The sequence below is a fragment of the Meles meles genome, chromosome 19, assembly GCF_922984935.1.
Source record: "Meles meles chromosome 19, mMelMel3.1 paternal haplotype, whole genome shotgun sequence".
NCBI lineage: Eukaryota > Metazoa > Chordata > Mammalia > Carnivora > Mustelidae > Meles > Meles meles.
In genome coordinates, this window is record NC_060084.1 from 36,057,807 (window position 1) to 36,075,795 (window position 17,989).

At 36.2% G+C, this 17,989-nt stretch overlaps 1 protein-coding gene across 2 annotated transcripts in view; it reads left to right on the forward strand.

The window, feature by feature from the left end:
* Positions 1-17,638, forward strand: part of SHCBP1 (SHC binding and spindle associated 1) — a 28,966-nt gene extending 11,328 nt beyond the window's left edge. Inside the window, exons 6-13 of one of the 2 annotated variants that reach the window (XM_045988144.1) lie at positions 2,397-2,630; positions 2,721-2,889; positions 3,187-3,307; positions 6,554-6,685; positions 7,555-7,673; positions 14,162-14,248; positions 14,628-14,769; positions 16,425-17,638. In XM_045988144.1, coding sequence (XP_045844100.1) covers positions 2,397-2,630; positions 2,721-2,889; positions 3,187-3,307; positions 6,554-6,685; positions 7,555-7,673; positions 14,162-14,248; positions 14,628-14,769; positions 16,425-16,750 — 1,330 coding nt within the window. In that variant the 3' untranslated portion in view covers positions 16,751-17,638. The remainder of the gene's footprint in view (positions 1-2,396; positions 2,631-2,720; positions 2,890-3,186; positions 3,308-6,553; positions 6,686-7,554; positions 7,674-14,161; positions 14,249-14,627; positions 14,770-16,424) is intronic. The other variant, XM_045988145.1, reaches the window with a different exon arrangement.
* Positions 17,639-17,989: the final 351 nt, after the last annotated feature.

Genomic DNA, 17,989 nt, shown 5'->3' on the forward strand with positions numbered 1-17,989 from the left:
TTTTTTCCCTATGTGAAAGATGATTTGGTTACATAAGATAAGGCAGTAACCCATTACATTTTTGTGGAACCCAATTAGATTTAGTAAGTTTTTCTTGGTTTATATAGTAAATAAGAAGTAAAAAATATATATATGAAAAGTCTGGTTAATGGTTCTACCTGATTTAGAATTATGTATGATTTCTATTTAGCCTTTCCAATTTTTCCATTGTGCCTTTCCTGTTTTCCCATAGTGTATTCAATAAAACGCCAGGATTAAGGGGTGCCTGGGTGGCTCAGTGGGTTAAAGCCTCTGCCTTCGGCTCAGGTCATGATCCCAGGGTCCTGGGATTGAGCCCCACGTCCAGCTCTCTACTCCGCAGGGAGCCTGCTTCATCCTCTCTCTCTGCCTGCCTCTCTGCCTAGTTGTGATTTCTCTCTGTCAAATAAATAAAATATTAAAAAAAAAAAAATAAAAAAAAATAAAACGCCAGGATTTCAATAAGCTTGCATATTTTCTAGTTTTGGTATACTTGGCCTTAGAAAGCAATGATTGGTTTTGATTGAAGTGAAATGTAATGGTAGGTGAATATTGTGTATCTAGCAAACTGATCTTGGAAAGGACTATATTCTGATTTGACAGCTTTACATGTTCAAACAACAAGAAATGATTTACATACATACCTTGTACATCACTGGCAGATGGGAAAGCATAAGGGAGGAATTGTTTTCAGTTATGGAGAAGAAACTACGGTACTTGGTGGGGAAACTGGAATGTTATCAAATGTAGGCAGACTCTTTATAAAAGGTCCCCGGGCAAAGATAGGCGTGCTATTACCAACAGGCAGGATTTAATTTAAAGGGAATCAAACCATATTGTCTTGATTTTGCACTGTGAGTTATATGTTTTTCCTTTTTAATTCAAAACGCTGTGCTTCAAAGCTATGTCTGAGACACAGGTGTTGGTTCATTGCTTTTAGACCACAAAGTATCACTTTAATGAAAAGAAATAAGCTGATTGGCATGATATTGGAAATGCTAAGAAACTTATTTTAAAATTTGAGTCTTAATCTTCATAACTTAATAGACCTGATCAAGCAGTCAGTGGTTTGGTTCCCAGTTTTTTATTTGCAGAGTGGATTTCTAGAATATCTTTAAATGAGTATGGATTAACCAAAGCAGACAAAATCCATGCTTTTCAAGCTTCACCTAATTCATTTAGTTGAAAAGTGGAAAAAAAATTTTTTTTATTCATTTTAAATACTGTTTGAATGTTAACTGTAATTTCATGTAAATTTGTTTAGGATGTAGTTCTGTTTTTTCCCCCCATCTTATTTAGAGCATGACTAAGTTGAAAAAACATCATCTAAGGCAATAGTTTTCAGCCTTGACTGCACATTAGAATCCCCAAGGAACTTTAAAAAAAACCTCTCTACTTCTAGAGATCAATTTAATTGGTCTGAATGGGGACCTAAGCATTTGTATTTTTAAAAGCTCTCCAGTGATTCTAATATGCAGTCAAGGTTGAAAAACTCTGGCCTCAGGCATAGCTAGTCAATAAACTTTTAACTGAGAAATGAAGCAATTATTTAAAACTATAGGTAATGACAAGAATATTGCAGTTTATTTTCAAATCCATTAATTTCACATCTGTTAACGTGATTGCACTACATTCATAAATTATTTTATTGCATCTAGAAATACTTTTTGTTCTACCTATATGTTTGAGAATGTATATAAACTAATAATAAATTTTAAGTGCCAATAAGGTTGTCCAATACAAGGTTATTTTGTTTTAATCACTCTAGTTTAGTAATGGCAGCTTTATATATTTTTTTTCTGTGACTCTCAAAGGTTTACATTTTTGAAACATACTGTAATAATCTTTATAAGGGAATATTCAGCATAATTTTTTGTTGTAGTGCTTTAAATGTGAGGAAGGACTAAAGCCAATGCTTGAATCATTTTTAATTTTTGATCCTATAAATATGGTAATCTTCAAAATTATTATGAAACTATTAGGATACTTCCCTCCCTACCCTGCCCCACACTCTCAGATTGTCGCCTGACATCTGCTTATTAAGATTTTGAATCTAATATATGAGAACATAATTTTTTATTAAATAATGATACAAATTGTAAAACATGAACTTTCAGCGTTTCTAAAGCACAAATCTAAGGACAAAACCCAGCAACTCCCCAAAGCAAGAAACATTAGTGACTTTAACGAAGTGGTTCTTAAAACTTTAAATAGCTTCCACTTATAATAGAGTGCTATTCAGAAAGACTTTACATGTACCTGAGTTATGTATGATAAAATGCTTTTCTTCCTGGTCTTTGAGGACTAAATGGGCTGTTTTAATGATAGGAAAATGTGTCAGAAAGGCAGTGGATTTCAATTTGCTTTTAAACTTTCAGGCATTATGATATCCTTGAAGACCGAGTTCCTTCAGGACTTGTTGTTGATTACCGCAATCTGTTGTCCCAATGTGAGGAGAGTTACAGGACATTTTTAAATCTGAGAAGCAGTTTGTCAAATTGTAACTCTGATTCCGAGCAGGAAAACATCTCCATGGTTGAAGGGTTAAAATTATATTCAGAGATTGAACAGCTGAAACAAAAGCTAAAACTCATTGAGAATCCTTTGTTGAGGTATGTGTGTCTTTGTTATTCCTAGTTAGTTGGCATCTTTTCTAACCAGCTATCTTACTAAGAACTGACAGGTCTGTTGGTTTCTCTAAGATATGTGTTCGGTTATCAGAAGAATTCGAATATCCAAGCAAAGGGCATTCGTCCAAATGGTCAGAAGGTCATGCATGTGGTCTCCTCCACCATGATGACTGGTCTGCTGCGGTCTCTGCTCAGGGACAGGCTTTGTCAGGAGCCTTGTAAGGAGGAAACAGAAATTCAGGTAAAAGGAGTTTTTTGCCTGAGGTGGCTTTTTTTCTTCAAATTCACTCCAAGGTTTTCCTGAATCCTGCAAAGCATTTACAAGAGCTTACCAGAACTATTCTTTTGTGAAGTGGGAAGTAGCGAGAGCCCTGCCTTTCATCAGCATTAGAAACTTACCAAGCATGTGTTGATCATGAGGAGATACTTAAGTATGCAGTTTTGGCTCCCTTTATAAAATGAAGCATGAGGGTACCTAGAGTGATATGTAGGTTGCCATTTTGGGGGTGTATATTTGCAATCTGTTTTTGTTTTCTAGTTCCATAGTGATCCGTTGTCTGCTATAAATGCCTGCTATGAAGGTGATACTGTGATTGTTTGTCCTGGCCATTACATGGTACATGGTACATTCTCCATTGCTGATTCCATTGAGCTGGAAGGTGAGTCTGGAATATCATGCAACCAAACTCTCTTGCATGATATGCTTAAGAAAACAGTAAGTCACTCGGAGCTTGCCGAAGCTCCAAGAGTATGATTTAATCCATTTGATTTCAAATGAGTTGCCCTAAAATATTAAGAGTTTTGAAAGTATATGGGGGATTGACTCAATGTTTGAGCAACTTGAGGTATGATTATTTGTATGTGTTGGGAAAATAAGCATATAGAGAAAAAAAGACTATTAGGAAGAAGCATATTTTCCAGATTGTAGGTGGTTTATGGAGAGGAAATCTCATTTCTAGAATAAAAATTTTTCCTAGCAATATTTTTTTAAAGTTTAGTATTTTATTAACAGCTTACTCTTATTTTTTATATGTTATGGATATGTTGATGCATGGTTTTTTGTTTTTAAATTTAACATATTTTTACATAGGTATAGGTCCAACTTGAAAGTGGACCAAAAATCTTTGATCTTATTCTTTATTTTTATTTTAAATTACTTTTAGTTTTATTTTTAAAAGATTTATTTATTGAGAGAGACTGTGAGAGAGAGTGAGCACCATCAGGAGGAGGGGCAGAGGGGGAAGAAGACTCCCTGCCCAGCAGGAACTCCATCCTGGGACTCCATCCTGGGACTCCGGGACAATGACCTGAACTGAAGGCAGATGCCCAACTGAGCCACCCAGGTGCCCTTATTAATTCTTTAAAAGCTTGCTGAGGGGCTTTTAAAGGTGGTTCAGTCAGTTGAGCGTTTGAATCTTGGTTTTGGCTCAGGTCATGATCTCAGGGTCTTGGGATCAAACCCAGCTATGGGCTTCACATTCTGTGGGGAGTCTGCTTCTCTCCCTCTCCCTCTGCCCTTCTCCAACTTATGCTCTTGTGCTCTCTCGCCAGAGGGAAAAAAAAATTAAAAGCTTGCTGAATGTCAAGTTCTACACTTTCGTATCTTGACCAAAGTGTACTTTTGAGAACATTTATGTTGAAAGATTCTATTAAAAATAACTTTTTAGCAGGCATCATCGTATTGTACATTTAGAGTGATTCCTAAATTTAGGTTACTTTACAATTGTTCATCTTGGTCCTGTGTATTTCCATAACATGTCAAATTTAGATGCACCTGTTCAACTATTTACCAAGAGCTTCAAGTTAGCAATAAAGCTTGTAATGCAAAAAATCATTTATCATTTTGGGACTTGTGCAGCTGTTCACAAACCGCTTAAGCTAGTTCTTTATCTTTATCTTGTCAAAACTTCTTAATGGAAACAAGGCTAGGAGTTTAATTTCCTGCTGTTCACTAGTACATCACCTCACCCCCTTTTTTGTTTTATGTATGTAATTTTTGTTCTTTCTCCTCTCCAATATTTGATATATAATAGATGTGTGTGTATAAATAACACATCTGCAGGATAAATCACTGCAATAAAAACACTTTATTTTTTGGCATAGTAAAAATAACATTGATATTATAGATTTTATGGTGGATAAGAGTTCTTCCTAGATTGGTGAGGTTATTAATAATGAAATTGTCAAAGTGTAATAAATAACCACATAGAATTCTGGTAGTTGAGTGTAAAGATTAGTAGATTTACTGACAGAGGGCATTTCTGAGAATTTGGGAAATCCTATGGTATCTCTAGTGTGCATTTATGGAGTACTTGTTCATGAGTAAGATTAAAGGTTATCTGATATCTTTTCTGATCTATAGCTAACTCTTATCACAGGAGATATATAATTGAGTACCTACTGTGTTTAGGGTGTTACTAGTACTTACAGTAGGGTTTTTTTTTTCTTGTTTAGAACATATCTTCACTTAAGTGATGGTTTTATGTTTTAAACTACGAAGAATAGGGCACCTGGGTGGCTCAGTCATTAAGCATCTGCCTTCGGCTGGGGTCATGATCCCAGGGTCCTGGGACCCAGCAAAGCATCAGGTTTCTCCTCACTCATCTTAAATGCTCTTCCTCTCCCACTCCTCCACTTGTGTTACCATTCTCCCTGTCTTTCTCTCTCTCTGTCAATTAAATAAATAAATAAAATCTTAAAAACCCTACTAAGAATATGTAGTATGTTTATGCAATAATCTGTTTTTTCTCAATATGACAATTCTTTTATTATTTTTATTTTTTTGATGATTAAAAAAACGGTTATTATAGAAAATGTTCCAACTACAGACAAAAAAAAAAAAAACAAAACAGGAAAAATAAATACTCAAAATCCAATCATCCAGTCTACCATTGGCAGCAATTCCCAAGTATGGAGTACTCTTAGATTCTTCTCCAGTGTCCCTGAAATCTTGTCTGTGTCTTTTGATGTGGTGACTGCTTTCATTTACTCAAGCAAAGGCTCATCTTAGACAATGAGAGTTATTTTTTACAGCTTTGTTTATGTGCTTTTGTTTTATGATAAAAGTCAGGCAACTTCTCTAGTTTTCTGATACTCAGTTTTTTGTAAGCCCATTCAGAGGTTGGCCTGTATTATTAGTTTGGGATTTGTAGAGATGCAGTGTTTTTTATTGGTTCACCAGGTAGACCTATTTTTTCAATAATTAAAATGGTTTTAAGTTTATTAGATTGTAAGTCAGTATTTTTAAGAGAATACTAAAATTATTGTGTTATGTTAGTCACCATACACAATTAAAAAAAAGAAAAAATAAAGGAAAAAAAGAATACTAAAATTAGAAGATCTTGAGAAATGCTTAGGTTTTTTTCAAGCTGATTTATATTAGAATAATAGAATTTCAGAGTTGAGAAAAAAATTATAAGGATTAAGTGCTTTAAAGCTTTTTGAACCAGCTGTATTTAGGATTTTTTTTTTTTTTTAACATATAGGAGAAAGCAGGCTCCCTGCTGAGCAGAGAGCCCGATGCGGGCCTCGATTCCAGGACCCTGAGATCATGACCTGAGCAAAGGCAGAGGTTCAACCCACTGAGCTATCCAGGCGCCCCTAGGATTATTTATTTTTATATAGCAGTTTTGTAGGCAAATTTAGTGCTGAGCTGGTCTGAGATGATTGATAGGGTAGTCTTCCTGATATGGGGGCAAATTGAGGAATTGTTATTATTAAAAATTATATACCCTAGTTTAAATTAAACAAGATATGTAGGGAGATAATTAGATTTTATTTAAATGCAACTTGGTTGACTGGTCTCATATTATTTGGAGCCATTTGAAATAGAGAAATCTATTATAGCAATTTTAGTGTAGACATTTCTCCTCACTCATCTTAAATGCTCTTGTTCTCTTCCTTAGGGTATGGTCTACCAGATGATATTGTGATAGAAAAGAGGGGCAAAGGAGATACTTTTGTGGATTGTACAGGTGTAGATATTAAAATCTCAGGCATAAAATTTATTCAGCATGATGCTGTAGAAGGAATCTTGAGTAAGTATCTGAATATTTCCTATATTATTTTGTTCTGGGTTTTAAAAGAAAACTTTACTTTTCCTAGAAGATGCAGTTTAACAAACCACTTTTGAGTATGTGAAAGGCTGATTAATTATTTATGTACATAACATGATGACTTAGGAAGTTACCCTAAAGTAAAAAATAGTTCAGCTTATTCTTAAAAATTTCTTAGTTTAATATTGATTTCCTTGTGATCTTTTTTTTTTTTTTTTTTTTTCCTTTTAAACATTCCAATATTGTGGTCTGTGTTCTTCGTATTCGATTTAGCCCTAGACTCAGTGCAGGTCTATTCACATTGTGCTGGTACTGGTTTTTTGAATCTTAAATTGGGTTTCCTTTTCTTTTCCCTTCCAAGATAATCATGAAAGTTACTTTCTGATACTTTTTTTGGTAATGAAAAGTGCTTTTTTTTTTTTTTTATTTGTTTATTTACAGCATAACAGTGTTCATTGTTTTGGCATCACACCCAGTGCTCCATGCAGTACGTGCCCTCCCTATTACCCACCACCTGGTTCCTCAACCTCCCCCCCCCCCGCCCCTTCAAAACAAATAACATGCAGGACATGGGGAGATGGAGAGGAGAGGGAGTTGAGGGAAACTGGAAGGGGAGATGAAAAGTGCTTTTTAACTTGATTTTGCATTTCTGAGATCAATTCAATCATTTTTAAGAATGTTGTTTTTAAATTTTAGTCATTATTTTATAAAATATGAGTTTGTAATTCTAGTATCAAAGTTTAAATGGTAGCTAGAGAAATATTTAGACCACCTAATGTCACCTCTAGACCGTTTCTAATATTGGAAAACACACATTACTTAAAGCATTTGATTGCATGTTTTCATCCTAGTCATTCACCGTGGTAAGACCACATTGGAAAATTGTGTGCTGCAGTGTGAAACTACAGGAGTCACAGTGCGAACATCAGCAGAATTTTTAATGAAGAACTCGGATTTATATGGTGCCAAGGTAGGATAATCTCTTATCCTTTGGGGAAACAGTTTAGGTTTAAGTTCTAAATATGTAAACAAAATGTGGGACCAAGATGTAAATGCATACTCCTGTTCTATTTCTTCAAAGAGGTTCAGACAATTTTAGGTATTAAGTCAGCCAGATTCAGTTGTATAAGGAAGAAAAATAAGAAATCTCAGTTACTCTGTGCTAACTCTGAGAATTTTAGACCCTTCACATTTGTTAACTTTATAAATGATTTTATAGCAATTGAAGTTTAATTGCTTTTGCTTTTTAATTAGACTTTTTATTTTGAGAGAATTGCTGAGATAAAATGTTATAAGAAGTAATACAGAGAAATCCTGCATTACAGAGAAATTCTGTTACTACTATCGCTTTTTGGCCTTTTGACTATGATCAGGTATATTCTGTTACTAGTTGTAACATCTTGCAAAACTGTAGTACAGTAACACAACAGGATAACGTCCATTCAGTCAAGTGGAGTATTCCCATTACTCTAAGGATCCTGCATATTACCTTTTGGGACTGGCATCCACTTGCTTCTCCTTTAGACTTCTTTAATCATTCTCTTCTCCATTTCTATTATTTCACCATTTCAAGAATGTTATGTAACTGTAAATCATCATGACCTTCTGGGATTGGCTTTTTTCACTCAGTACAATTCTCTGGAACTTGATCCAAGTTGTAGGTACCAAGTGTTTGTTCTTTTTTTATTGCTGAGTAGTATTCCAGCATATGGTTCTTGCAGTTTATTTAACTGTTCACCTGTTGAAGGGTATCTGGGTTGTTTCCAGGTCTGGGTTGTTTCCAGGTTTTGGCTATTGTAAATAAAGCTTCAGTAAACATTTGCATACAAGTTACTATGTGAACACTTTATTTCTCTGGAGTAAATGCTCAGGAGTGCAGTTGTAGGACATATGGTAGCTGCATATTTACTTTTTTTTTTTTTAAAGACATGGCCAGACTTTTCCCGAGTAGTTATATCATTCTACATTCCCATCAGTGATGTTTTTGGTGATACAGTTTCTCCATATTCTCACCAGCATTTAGTATTTTTACTGTTTTAATTTTAGCCATTCTGATAGGTGTATGGTTTTTTTTATTTTATTTATGTTTTAAAGATTTAATTTATTTGACAGAGAGAATGAATGAGCACAAGTAGGCAGAGCAGCAGGCAGAGGGAGAAGGAGAAGCAGGCTCTCTGCTGAGCAGGGAGCCTGATGTGGGGGCTCGATTCCAGCACCTTGGAATTGTGACCTGAGCTGAAGGCAGCCGCTTAACCAACTGAGCCACGCAGTCGCCCTTATAGGTCTATGGTTTTAATTTGCATTTGCCTAGTGGTTAGTGATGTGAAACATTTTTTCATATGCTTACTTGCCATCCTTTTCTTCAGTGAAATGTCTGTTTGTGACTTCTGCCCACTTTCTAACTGGATTATTTGTTCTTTTTTACTGTGGAGTTTTAAGAGTTCTTTTTTTTTAAAAGATTTTATTTATTTATTTGACAGACAGAAATCACAAGTAGGCAAAGAGGCAGGCAGAGAGGGGAGGGGGAAGCAGGCTCCCCGATAAGCAGAGAGGCCAACGCAGGGCTCGATCCCTGGACCCTGGGATCACGACTTTAGCCAAAGGCAGAGGCTTTAACCCACTGAGCCACCCAGGTGCCCCGAGAGTTCTTTTTATATTAGATACTAGTACTTTGGTGGGTATTTGGATTGTAGATTTTTTTTTTTTTTTTTTTTTTTTTTTTGAGAGAGAGAGAGAGAGAGAACATGCGCACACATCTGTGAATAGGCAGGGTGGGAGGGACAGAGGGAGAGGGAGAGAGAGAATCTCAAGTCCAGCCATGGCACCATGTCCAGCTCAGAACCCTAGTTGGGGCTTGATGCCATGACCCTCAGGTCATGACCTAAGCCAAAATCAAGGGTTGAATGCTCATCCAACTAAGCCACCCAGGTAGGTACCGCTGCAGATTTTTATGCTAGTCTATAACTTTTCTTTTCATTTTCTTCACATGGACTTTTATAGAGCAAAGTTTTAAATTTTGATGAAGTATAAGATATCTATTTTTCCCTTTATGGGTAGTGCTTTTGGTGTTAAGTGTAAGAACTCTTTGCCCAGCCTTAGATCTCAAAGATTTTCTCTTATTTTTTTTCCTAAAAATTTTATAGTTTACATTTTACACTTAAGGTCATGATCCATTTTTGAGTAAATTTTGGTATAAATGTGAGTTTTAGGTTAAGGGCTATTTATTTGCCCATAGATGTCCAATTGTAATCATATCATTTCTCAAAAAGGTTGTCCTTCCTCCAATAAATTGGTTTGCACCTTTGTCAAAAATCATCTGGGAAATTTGTGTGGGCCCATTTTTTGTGTTCTCTGTTCTGTTCTGCTGATCTGTGTAGTTGTCCCTCCACCAATACCTGCTATTGTAAAGTCTTAAAATCTGATTGAGTGATTCCTCCCACTTTGTCTTTTCCAAAATTGTTTCAGGTATTCTAGTTTCTTTGGATTTCAATGAAAGTTTTAGAAAAAAATTAAAAAAAAAAGATTTTATTTATTTATTTGACAGACAGAGGTCACAAGTAGGCAGAGAGGCAGGCAGAGAGAGGGGGGAAGCAGGCTCCCCGCTAGGCGGAGAGCCCAATGCAGGGCTTGATCCCAGGACCCTGGAATCATGACCTGAGCCAAATGCAGAGGCTTTAACCCACTGAGCCACTCAGGCGCCCTGAAAGTTTTAGAAAAATATTGTTTCTATCTAAAAAAAAAAATTTTGCTGAGATTGTGATATGAATTCTAGTAAACCTCTATATCAGTTTGGGTAGGATGGACATCTTTTTTTATGTTAAAATTTCCAATCTTGTGGACACTCTGTGTCTCTCCCATTTATTTACATCTTTGGTTTCTTTCACCAGCATTTCCATAATTTTCAGTATACAAGTCTTGTATGTGTTTTGTTAGATTTATATGTAAATAGTTCATTTTTTTAGGTGATTGTGAGTCATCTCATGTTTTAAATTTCAATTCCATGTGTTCATTTCTTTATAGAAATATAACTGACTTGTCTGATATCCTGTGACCTTCCTGACTTTTCTTAGTTCTAGGTTTGTTTTTGTAGATTCCTTGGGATTTTCTACGTAGACATCTGCAAATAGAGACAGTTTTATTTCTTCCTTTCTGATATGTATCGTTTTGTTTCCTTTTTTTGCTTTATGGCACTGACTAGAACTTCTAGCACTATGTTGAATAAGAGTGGTCAGGGTGGATATCCATACCTTGTTCTTGATATTAGGGAGAATGTATTCAGTATTACACCAATAAGTACAAGGGTAACAGTAGACTTTTTGTAGAATTCTTTTTTTTTTTTTTAAGATTTTATTCATTAGAGAGAGAGAGGGACAGACAGAGAGAACACAAGCAATGGGAGAGGCAAAAGGAAAGGGAGAAGCCGACTCCTTGCTGAGCTGGGAGCCCGATATGGAGCTTGATCACAGAATCCTGAGATACTGACCCAAGCCAAAGGCAGACGCTTGACTGAGCCACCCAGATGCTCCGTAGATACTCTTTATCAAGTTGAAGAAGTTCTCTGTTTCTGTTTTGTAAGAATTTATATAATGAATGTATATTGACATTTGTCAGATGTTTTTTCTGCATCATTTCATATGATTACATGAAATGTAATCTTTTTGGATGAAAGAAAATGGTGGATTACATTGATTTTTCAAATTTTGAGCCAGTTTTCATCCCTAGGATAAACTCAACTTAGTCATAGTGTAATTTTTTTTATATATTGCTGTATTATATTTGCTAATATTTTGTGAGGAGTTTTTACATCTATATTCATGAGGGATATTGAAGTTTTCTTTATTTCCACTGTCTTCGTCAAGTTTTGGTATCAGGATATTAGCTTCATAAAACAAATTTGGCACTAGCTTGCATTAATTCTTTAAATGTTTGGTAGATTTTTCCAGTGAAACCATCTGAACCTGAAGATTTCTTTATTGCAGTTTTAAAATTATGAATTTAGTTTCCTTAGTAGTTATAGGACTGTTAAAATGACCTATTTTGTATGAGGCAAATTAACAGATACGTTCATAGGTTACAGAGCCCCTATGAGTGGGCATCAGGTCAGTGGGTGAAGGGCTTTCCGGTTTGGTGGCAGTGGCGGCAGTGGCTGCTCGTGTAACAGGTGTTATATGCACCACCTTCCACCCAACCCATTAGGCCCCACACCAGCCTGGGGAGGCAGGGGACAGCTCTTCTGTTAAGTGTCAGATTAACATATTTCAAGTTGTTTGTAGTATTCCTTTAATCTTTTGATTTCTGCAGGGTCAGTGCTGCTATCTCAATTCATTCTTGATATTGGTAGTTTGTTATGGTCCCACAGGTCCCTAAGGCTCTATTCACTTTTCCTTTTCAGTGCGTTTTCTCTCTGTTGTTCAGATTGGGTAATTTCTGTTGTTCTGTCTTCCCAGTTCACTGATTCTTTGCTCTGTCTTTTCCTTTCTGCAAGTGAACCCATCCACGGAGCTTTTAATTTCAGTTATTTTTGAGTTCTGAAATTTCCATTTGGTCCTTTATCTTCTGTTTCTTCGCTGAGGCTTTCTATTTCGTATGTGCTTATCATTTTTCATTTGTTTTAAGTGTGTTCATAATTGCTCATTAAGCATTTTTTTAGCATGGCTGCTTTAAAGTCATTGTCAGCTGATTCTAATACCTCTTGGACATCTTGTTTTGGCATCTATTGGCCATCTTAGTCAGTATGACATCTTCCTAACTCTTGGTATGGCAAGTGATTTTCAGTTGAAACCTGGACATCTTGTACTGTATTATGAGAGCCTGGATCTTCTGTTTTAGCTTTGGACACTATAGGAACGGGTGGAGTGGAGGTTAGTGCCTTGTTACTGCCAGGTGGAGGAACGTATAAGTCCAGGTTCTCCATTTAGCCTCCACTGATACCTAGTTTGAATGCGGGAGCTGATATTGCTGGGAGGGGGTGGAAATTCTGTTTTCTCACATGGTGTCTACTGACACTGTGCTCCACAGCAGTAGCCTTGTTATCTCTGGGCAATGGTGGAAGTCCAGACTTTCTACATGGCCTGCTCTGATACCACTCTAGTGGGGAGGGGGAGTGGCACTTTATTACTGTTGGATGGGAGTGTGTAGTCTCCACTGATGCTGGTAGGGCCTTGTTACTGGCTGGTGGGATGCAAATCCTGGCTTCTTGCTTGTCCTTCTCTGACACCACACCATTGGGAGAGTTGGGGTGCCACCAGGCACCAGCCTTGAGAAGGTGGAAGTCTATTTTCTCCTCTTGGTGTTTGCCAGCATGCATGGGGATGGGCCACTGTTTTTATCTTTGCTGTTTGGCTGGCATAGAGCTATAACTGTCTGAAAATTTTCTGTCTGTCTAGGCTGCTTGGTCCTTTGGCTGGAGAGAGCAAGCTTTTCAGGAGGCTTTTCTGGTCTGTGTCTGGTGTTAATGGATTGCCAACTTCTTCATCCTCAAGTTTGGGGAAGAAAGCCCAATTAGCAGATCTTTTACCTAATAGAGAATTAGATTGGTGTGAAGTGGGCCATGTGGGCATATATGTTCTTGTATCTCCAAAGAGAGAATTAATAATAAATGTTTTCTCATGGCATATATTACTCTTAGAAAAACAACTCAATATACATGCAATAGATGTGTTATAAATGGTTAATAGCAACTCTTCTTCATGTCTGATATTGTGTATGAAATTATTCCAAAAAATTATTTCTTAAATAACTATAGAGGTTTGAATAAATGATTTTTACTTCCCAAAGTGCTTAGTATAACTTCAGGAAATAAATTCTTCCTGTTACTATTACTTCTTAATTGGTACCATGTGGTCCCAAGGGACAGTGAAAGAGCTGGGCCATGCATGGATCTTTCTGGTTACTTCGTATAAATGAGACTCTTGAATTGGCTGCTAATTTTAATGTGTGTAGAAGTGGAGTCCGTTAATTGTTTAGCTCAAAGAAGTGATTTTTAAGTTACATTGGGATATTTTAAAACTAATGTGTTTTTAAAAATATAGGGTCTTTTCTATCCTTACATTACAATATTTTACTAGACTCATACTGTTCTCCAACTAATTGACTATCTCAGAGAGGATGTTCACATTAAATAAATGCAAAATTGTTAAATAATTTGTTCTTTTTCTTTGGCAGAATCAGAAAACTGACTTGTCCAGAATGAAAGGGAGTGGGACAGTAATCAGGTGTTGATAATCTTAGCCAGTGTTTTGTGTGTGTTTCTGTGTATGGTTTTTGAAAGTGATAAATGATAGACAACTTGCTAGAAATGGAACAAATGGAAATGTTGATTAGAAATATCTAATAAGCTTTCTGTAAAACACTTTATATTTACACCACGTTAAGTTTTAAGAAGTGATTGTAATAAACCTTCTCTTGTAGTCCTGCCTTTAAAAAACTGATTATGATGCCTTAAAATGTAACTTGTAGGGTGCTGGTATAGAAATATATCCTGGGAGTAAGTGCACCTTGAGTGACAATGAAATCCATCACTGCAAGGAAGGGATACTCATTAAGGTGAGTGTATCTGCTAGAACACCCTCTTTCTAAAGAGTTGGAATGGTTTCACTTAAGAAATAATTATGTTTCATTAAATTCCCATGTTGAGTTCTATTGTTTTCTGTTTTTGAAAAGCAAACAGTATATATATCTTAATAATTGTCTTGATGCTGATACTTGGTGATTGAGGGTCTTTTGTGAGAATACTTTGATGTCTGTAGATCTGCAGAAATGACAGGAATGCTGTGTCACTCAGACCTCACAGACTGTGCTACCACTTATTAATAAGTGTAGCGTTCACCTTTATTTTTAGAATAGCCTGAAAAAAGTGAGATTTTTAAAATCAAGGTGTGTTGAATAATACAGTTCCTTAAAACATTTATTTTCAATATCACAGGACTTCTTAGATGAGCATTATGACATTCCCAAAATATCCATGGTGAATAATGTCATACATAATAATGAAGGTTATGGTGTTGTCTTGGTGAAACCTACAATCTTCTCTGACCTGCAGGAAAATGTCCAAGATGAAACTGAAGGTATGCTATACTTAGTGATTTTTTAAAATAAAAACCAGATCTAGTTTATTTTATTTCAGCACTAAACTTTGATTTAGGTCTTAGTCTTCTTCTCCTCCTTAACAAAGAGAACTTGCATATGCTTGGACATGGAGATAGAGAAGCTTAGGGGAGCTGTTACATTATAGACTCTCAGGGTGAAGAAACTTTCAAGGTCAACTAGTTCACCTATTCATTCAAAATTTTGCATGGAGCAATGGGTGTTGTGCAAAAAGAATGAATACTGTTACGCTGAAAAAATAAATAAAATGGAAAAACAAAACAAAACAAAACAAAACAAAACCTTGGTGTGTGGTTTCTTTGGTTGCCCAGTTCCCTTCTTATCATGCTTGGTTTTCTGTACATTTCTAGAATAAAGCTGGGCACATGACAGCAGCAGTACCTCCCGCCGGCATGTGTTAAGGATGGAGGCAGAGAAGTGCGTGTGCCAGCTTGAAGCCTGCATTTCCTGGAGGGGATCATGGAGTTTATCTCTATTTTTTTATAGGCAGAAATAACGCCTCCCTGTCAACTGTTTTTCTTGGCAACAAAGCTGAGCTAATTCAGTAGGAAATTCATGACTTTCAAGCCATGACCCAGATTACTATGAAATCTCAGTCAGAGGGATTAAGCACTGGCATGGGGGGAGGAAAGTAGTCCTCGTCAGCCTTTAGGACCCACTCAGTTCTCTGTGAGTTCTTTTTCTTCCCACAGTTCTGCGGGTCAGAAGTCTAAGTGGGCTTGGGTGCATTATGTACTTCGGGTCTCACAAGGGTGAAATTGAGGTGAATGGGCTTTTATCTGAGAGCTCTGGGGGGAAGATTTGCTTCTGAGCTCATTCATAACGTTGGCAGAATCCATTTCCTCAAGGTTGTAGGAGTGAGGTCTCCATTTTTTTCTATTGGCCAGGGATTGCTCTCAGCTTCTAAAGAGGCCGCTCTCAGGTGCTTGCCCCATAACCTCTCTGTCTCAGCAAACTTCTTTAAGAGACCTTCCCTCAAGACAAATTTGCTCATGCTTCAAATCTCTCTCAGGTTTTGAATTTTTTCATGCTTTCCTCTTCTTCATCTAGCCAGAGAATACCCTCCTTTTAGAGTCCATATGATTAGGTGAGGGACACCTGAATTACTGATTAGTAACCTTAATTACATTTGAAAAACCATTTTGCCATTTAACAATCATGAGAGTAACACTGGCGTTTGGGCATCAGGACCATCTAGAATTCTGCTCCTCAATAAACACTGTTGATGCTGGCATTAGCTGCTAGAGTGGGAGTTCCTTTAGGAAGAGTGGCACTGTCTTATTAATCTTTGCATTTGGCTCCTAACACCATGCGTTGTGGGTGGTAGATACCCAGACAAGGTCTGTTGAGTGAATGAGGGTCTAGGATATAAAGAGAAAAGATTTCAAAATTGGTATTCCTGTATGAGGGTCAGAAAGCCTTGGTACAAAAGGTAAGACAGCTGTTCATTGAGCTACTTATGGCAAAGAGCTTGTAGAATCCAGTTGGATGACAGCAGGAATCCTTGGCCGAAAAAACTTGAAAGCTCTAATAGAATGTAGAAATATATATATTTTTTTCATTGGGTTATTTTGTACATTTAACTTTATTTGTTATAATCTGTTTGTTTCTCCAGAAGATAGAGAACTTAAAATTCCGACAAGTGAGGAGGCAGGCACAGCGGAAAGGGTGGATCTAGAAGAGCTGATTCAGTGTGCAACTGGCAAAATGGAGCTTTATGCAAGGTCCAGCCTTCCTGAGCAAGTCGAAGGCAACTGTGAAATTGTAAATGAACTAGTTGCTGCCTCCACACAGAAGGGCCAGATGAAGAAGAAAAGGTTGAGTGAACTGGGGATCACGCAAGCTGATGACAACTTAATGTCACAGGAGATGTTTGTTTCAATTGTGGGGAACCAGTTCAAGTGGAATGGGAAAGGGAGTTTTGGCACATTTCTTTTCTGACCACCATAATGTAAATAGATAGCAAAATATTGGATTTTGTACATGCTGTCCCGAAAAATCACTGCTGCTATCATAGTTTGCTTCATGTCTATATTTTATATTTGATAAATTTGACTGGGTTTGAGTGAAATGTACATCTATTTCTATCTGCAGGTGTTGCACATGGAAGATTCCCTCTATATAAGGAGGGTCATGAAAACATATAATATAGAAAATACTTAAAGATTTATTATCTAGAAAGTCTTGCTTTCAAACATATCATTCTGTCATATTATTAAGCCTATCAGTAACTTTCTAGTGTAAATACACTTTTTAACCTAGCACTTCAAAGATGAGGAAGAAAGTCAGGGGATGCAAGATGAGTGCCCAGAAATGCAGTAAGTGTCAAATTGCAGTGTTCTTACACTTGTCTTTTTCTCCCAATTATAGCAAGTCTGATTTCCATGCTGTATTTGCATAATACTTGTCTTAAAATAAAAGCTTTTATGATTGGGATGTTATCTGCATAATCAGACTTATTATTGAGAATCTGAGTGGGATGCATTTTTATGTTGAACTGTGTAATTATCAAAACAGTAATAGATAGCATGGCAGGTTTGAAACATATGAGATGTGTTATCAGAGCCAATGCGTATGTAGAGCATTTTCACTGTTGCTGAATATGAATGATTAAAAAGAAGGTGTTTTTCTTTTGCCATAACAGTGTTCTGATCAAATTTCAAATGTCTTACACACAGTGATTACTTTTACAATCTATATCAGCTCTGTGTTCTTGAATTCTGTGTTCTTGAATGTTGTATTGTAAAACACAGCTTTTGAAAAATATTTATATTTTTAAAAAGTATATGGGACATTAATATGATTACTTATTAAAATTAAAATGATGAAATAATAAATTAAATGTTGTTATATTTTTCCAGATGCCTTTTGGTCCATAGTGCTATATAGCATATGTGCTCCTTTGGAATGCACACAAAATTTTTTTATCTTTTTAGTGCTTCAGGAGTATTAAAATTTTCTTCAGTGTGGTTCTTTCTTATATTTATATACATTGTTTTTCAGGTGCTACTAAATGTGAAAGAATTTATGTTGGGTATTTTGTTTGATCATTGAAAGGCATTTTTCTTTTACTCTTTTTAAATCCTGTTGCAGAGGTAATGCTAATTATTTCTGCTTCAGCTTGAGTCAAATACTGATTTAAAAACCACTTATTCAACTTAAAAAAAAATTAGATTGGTT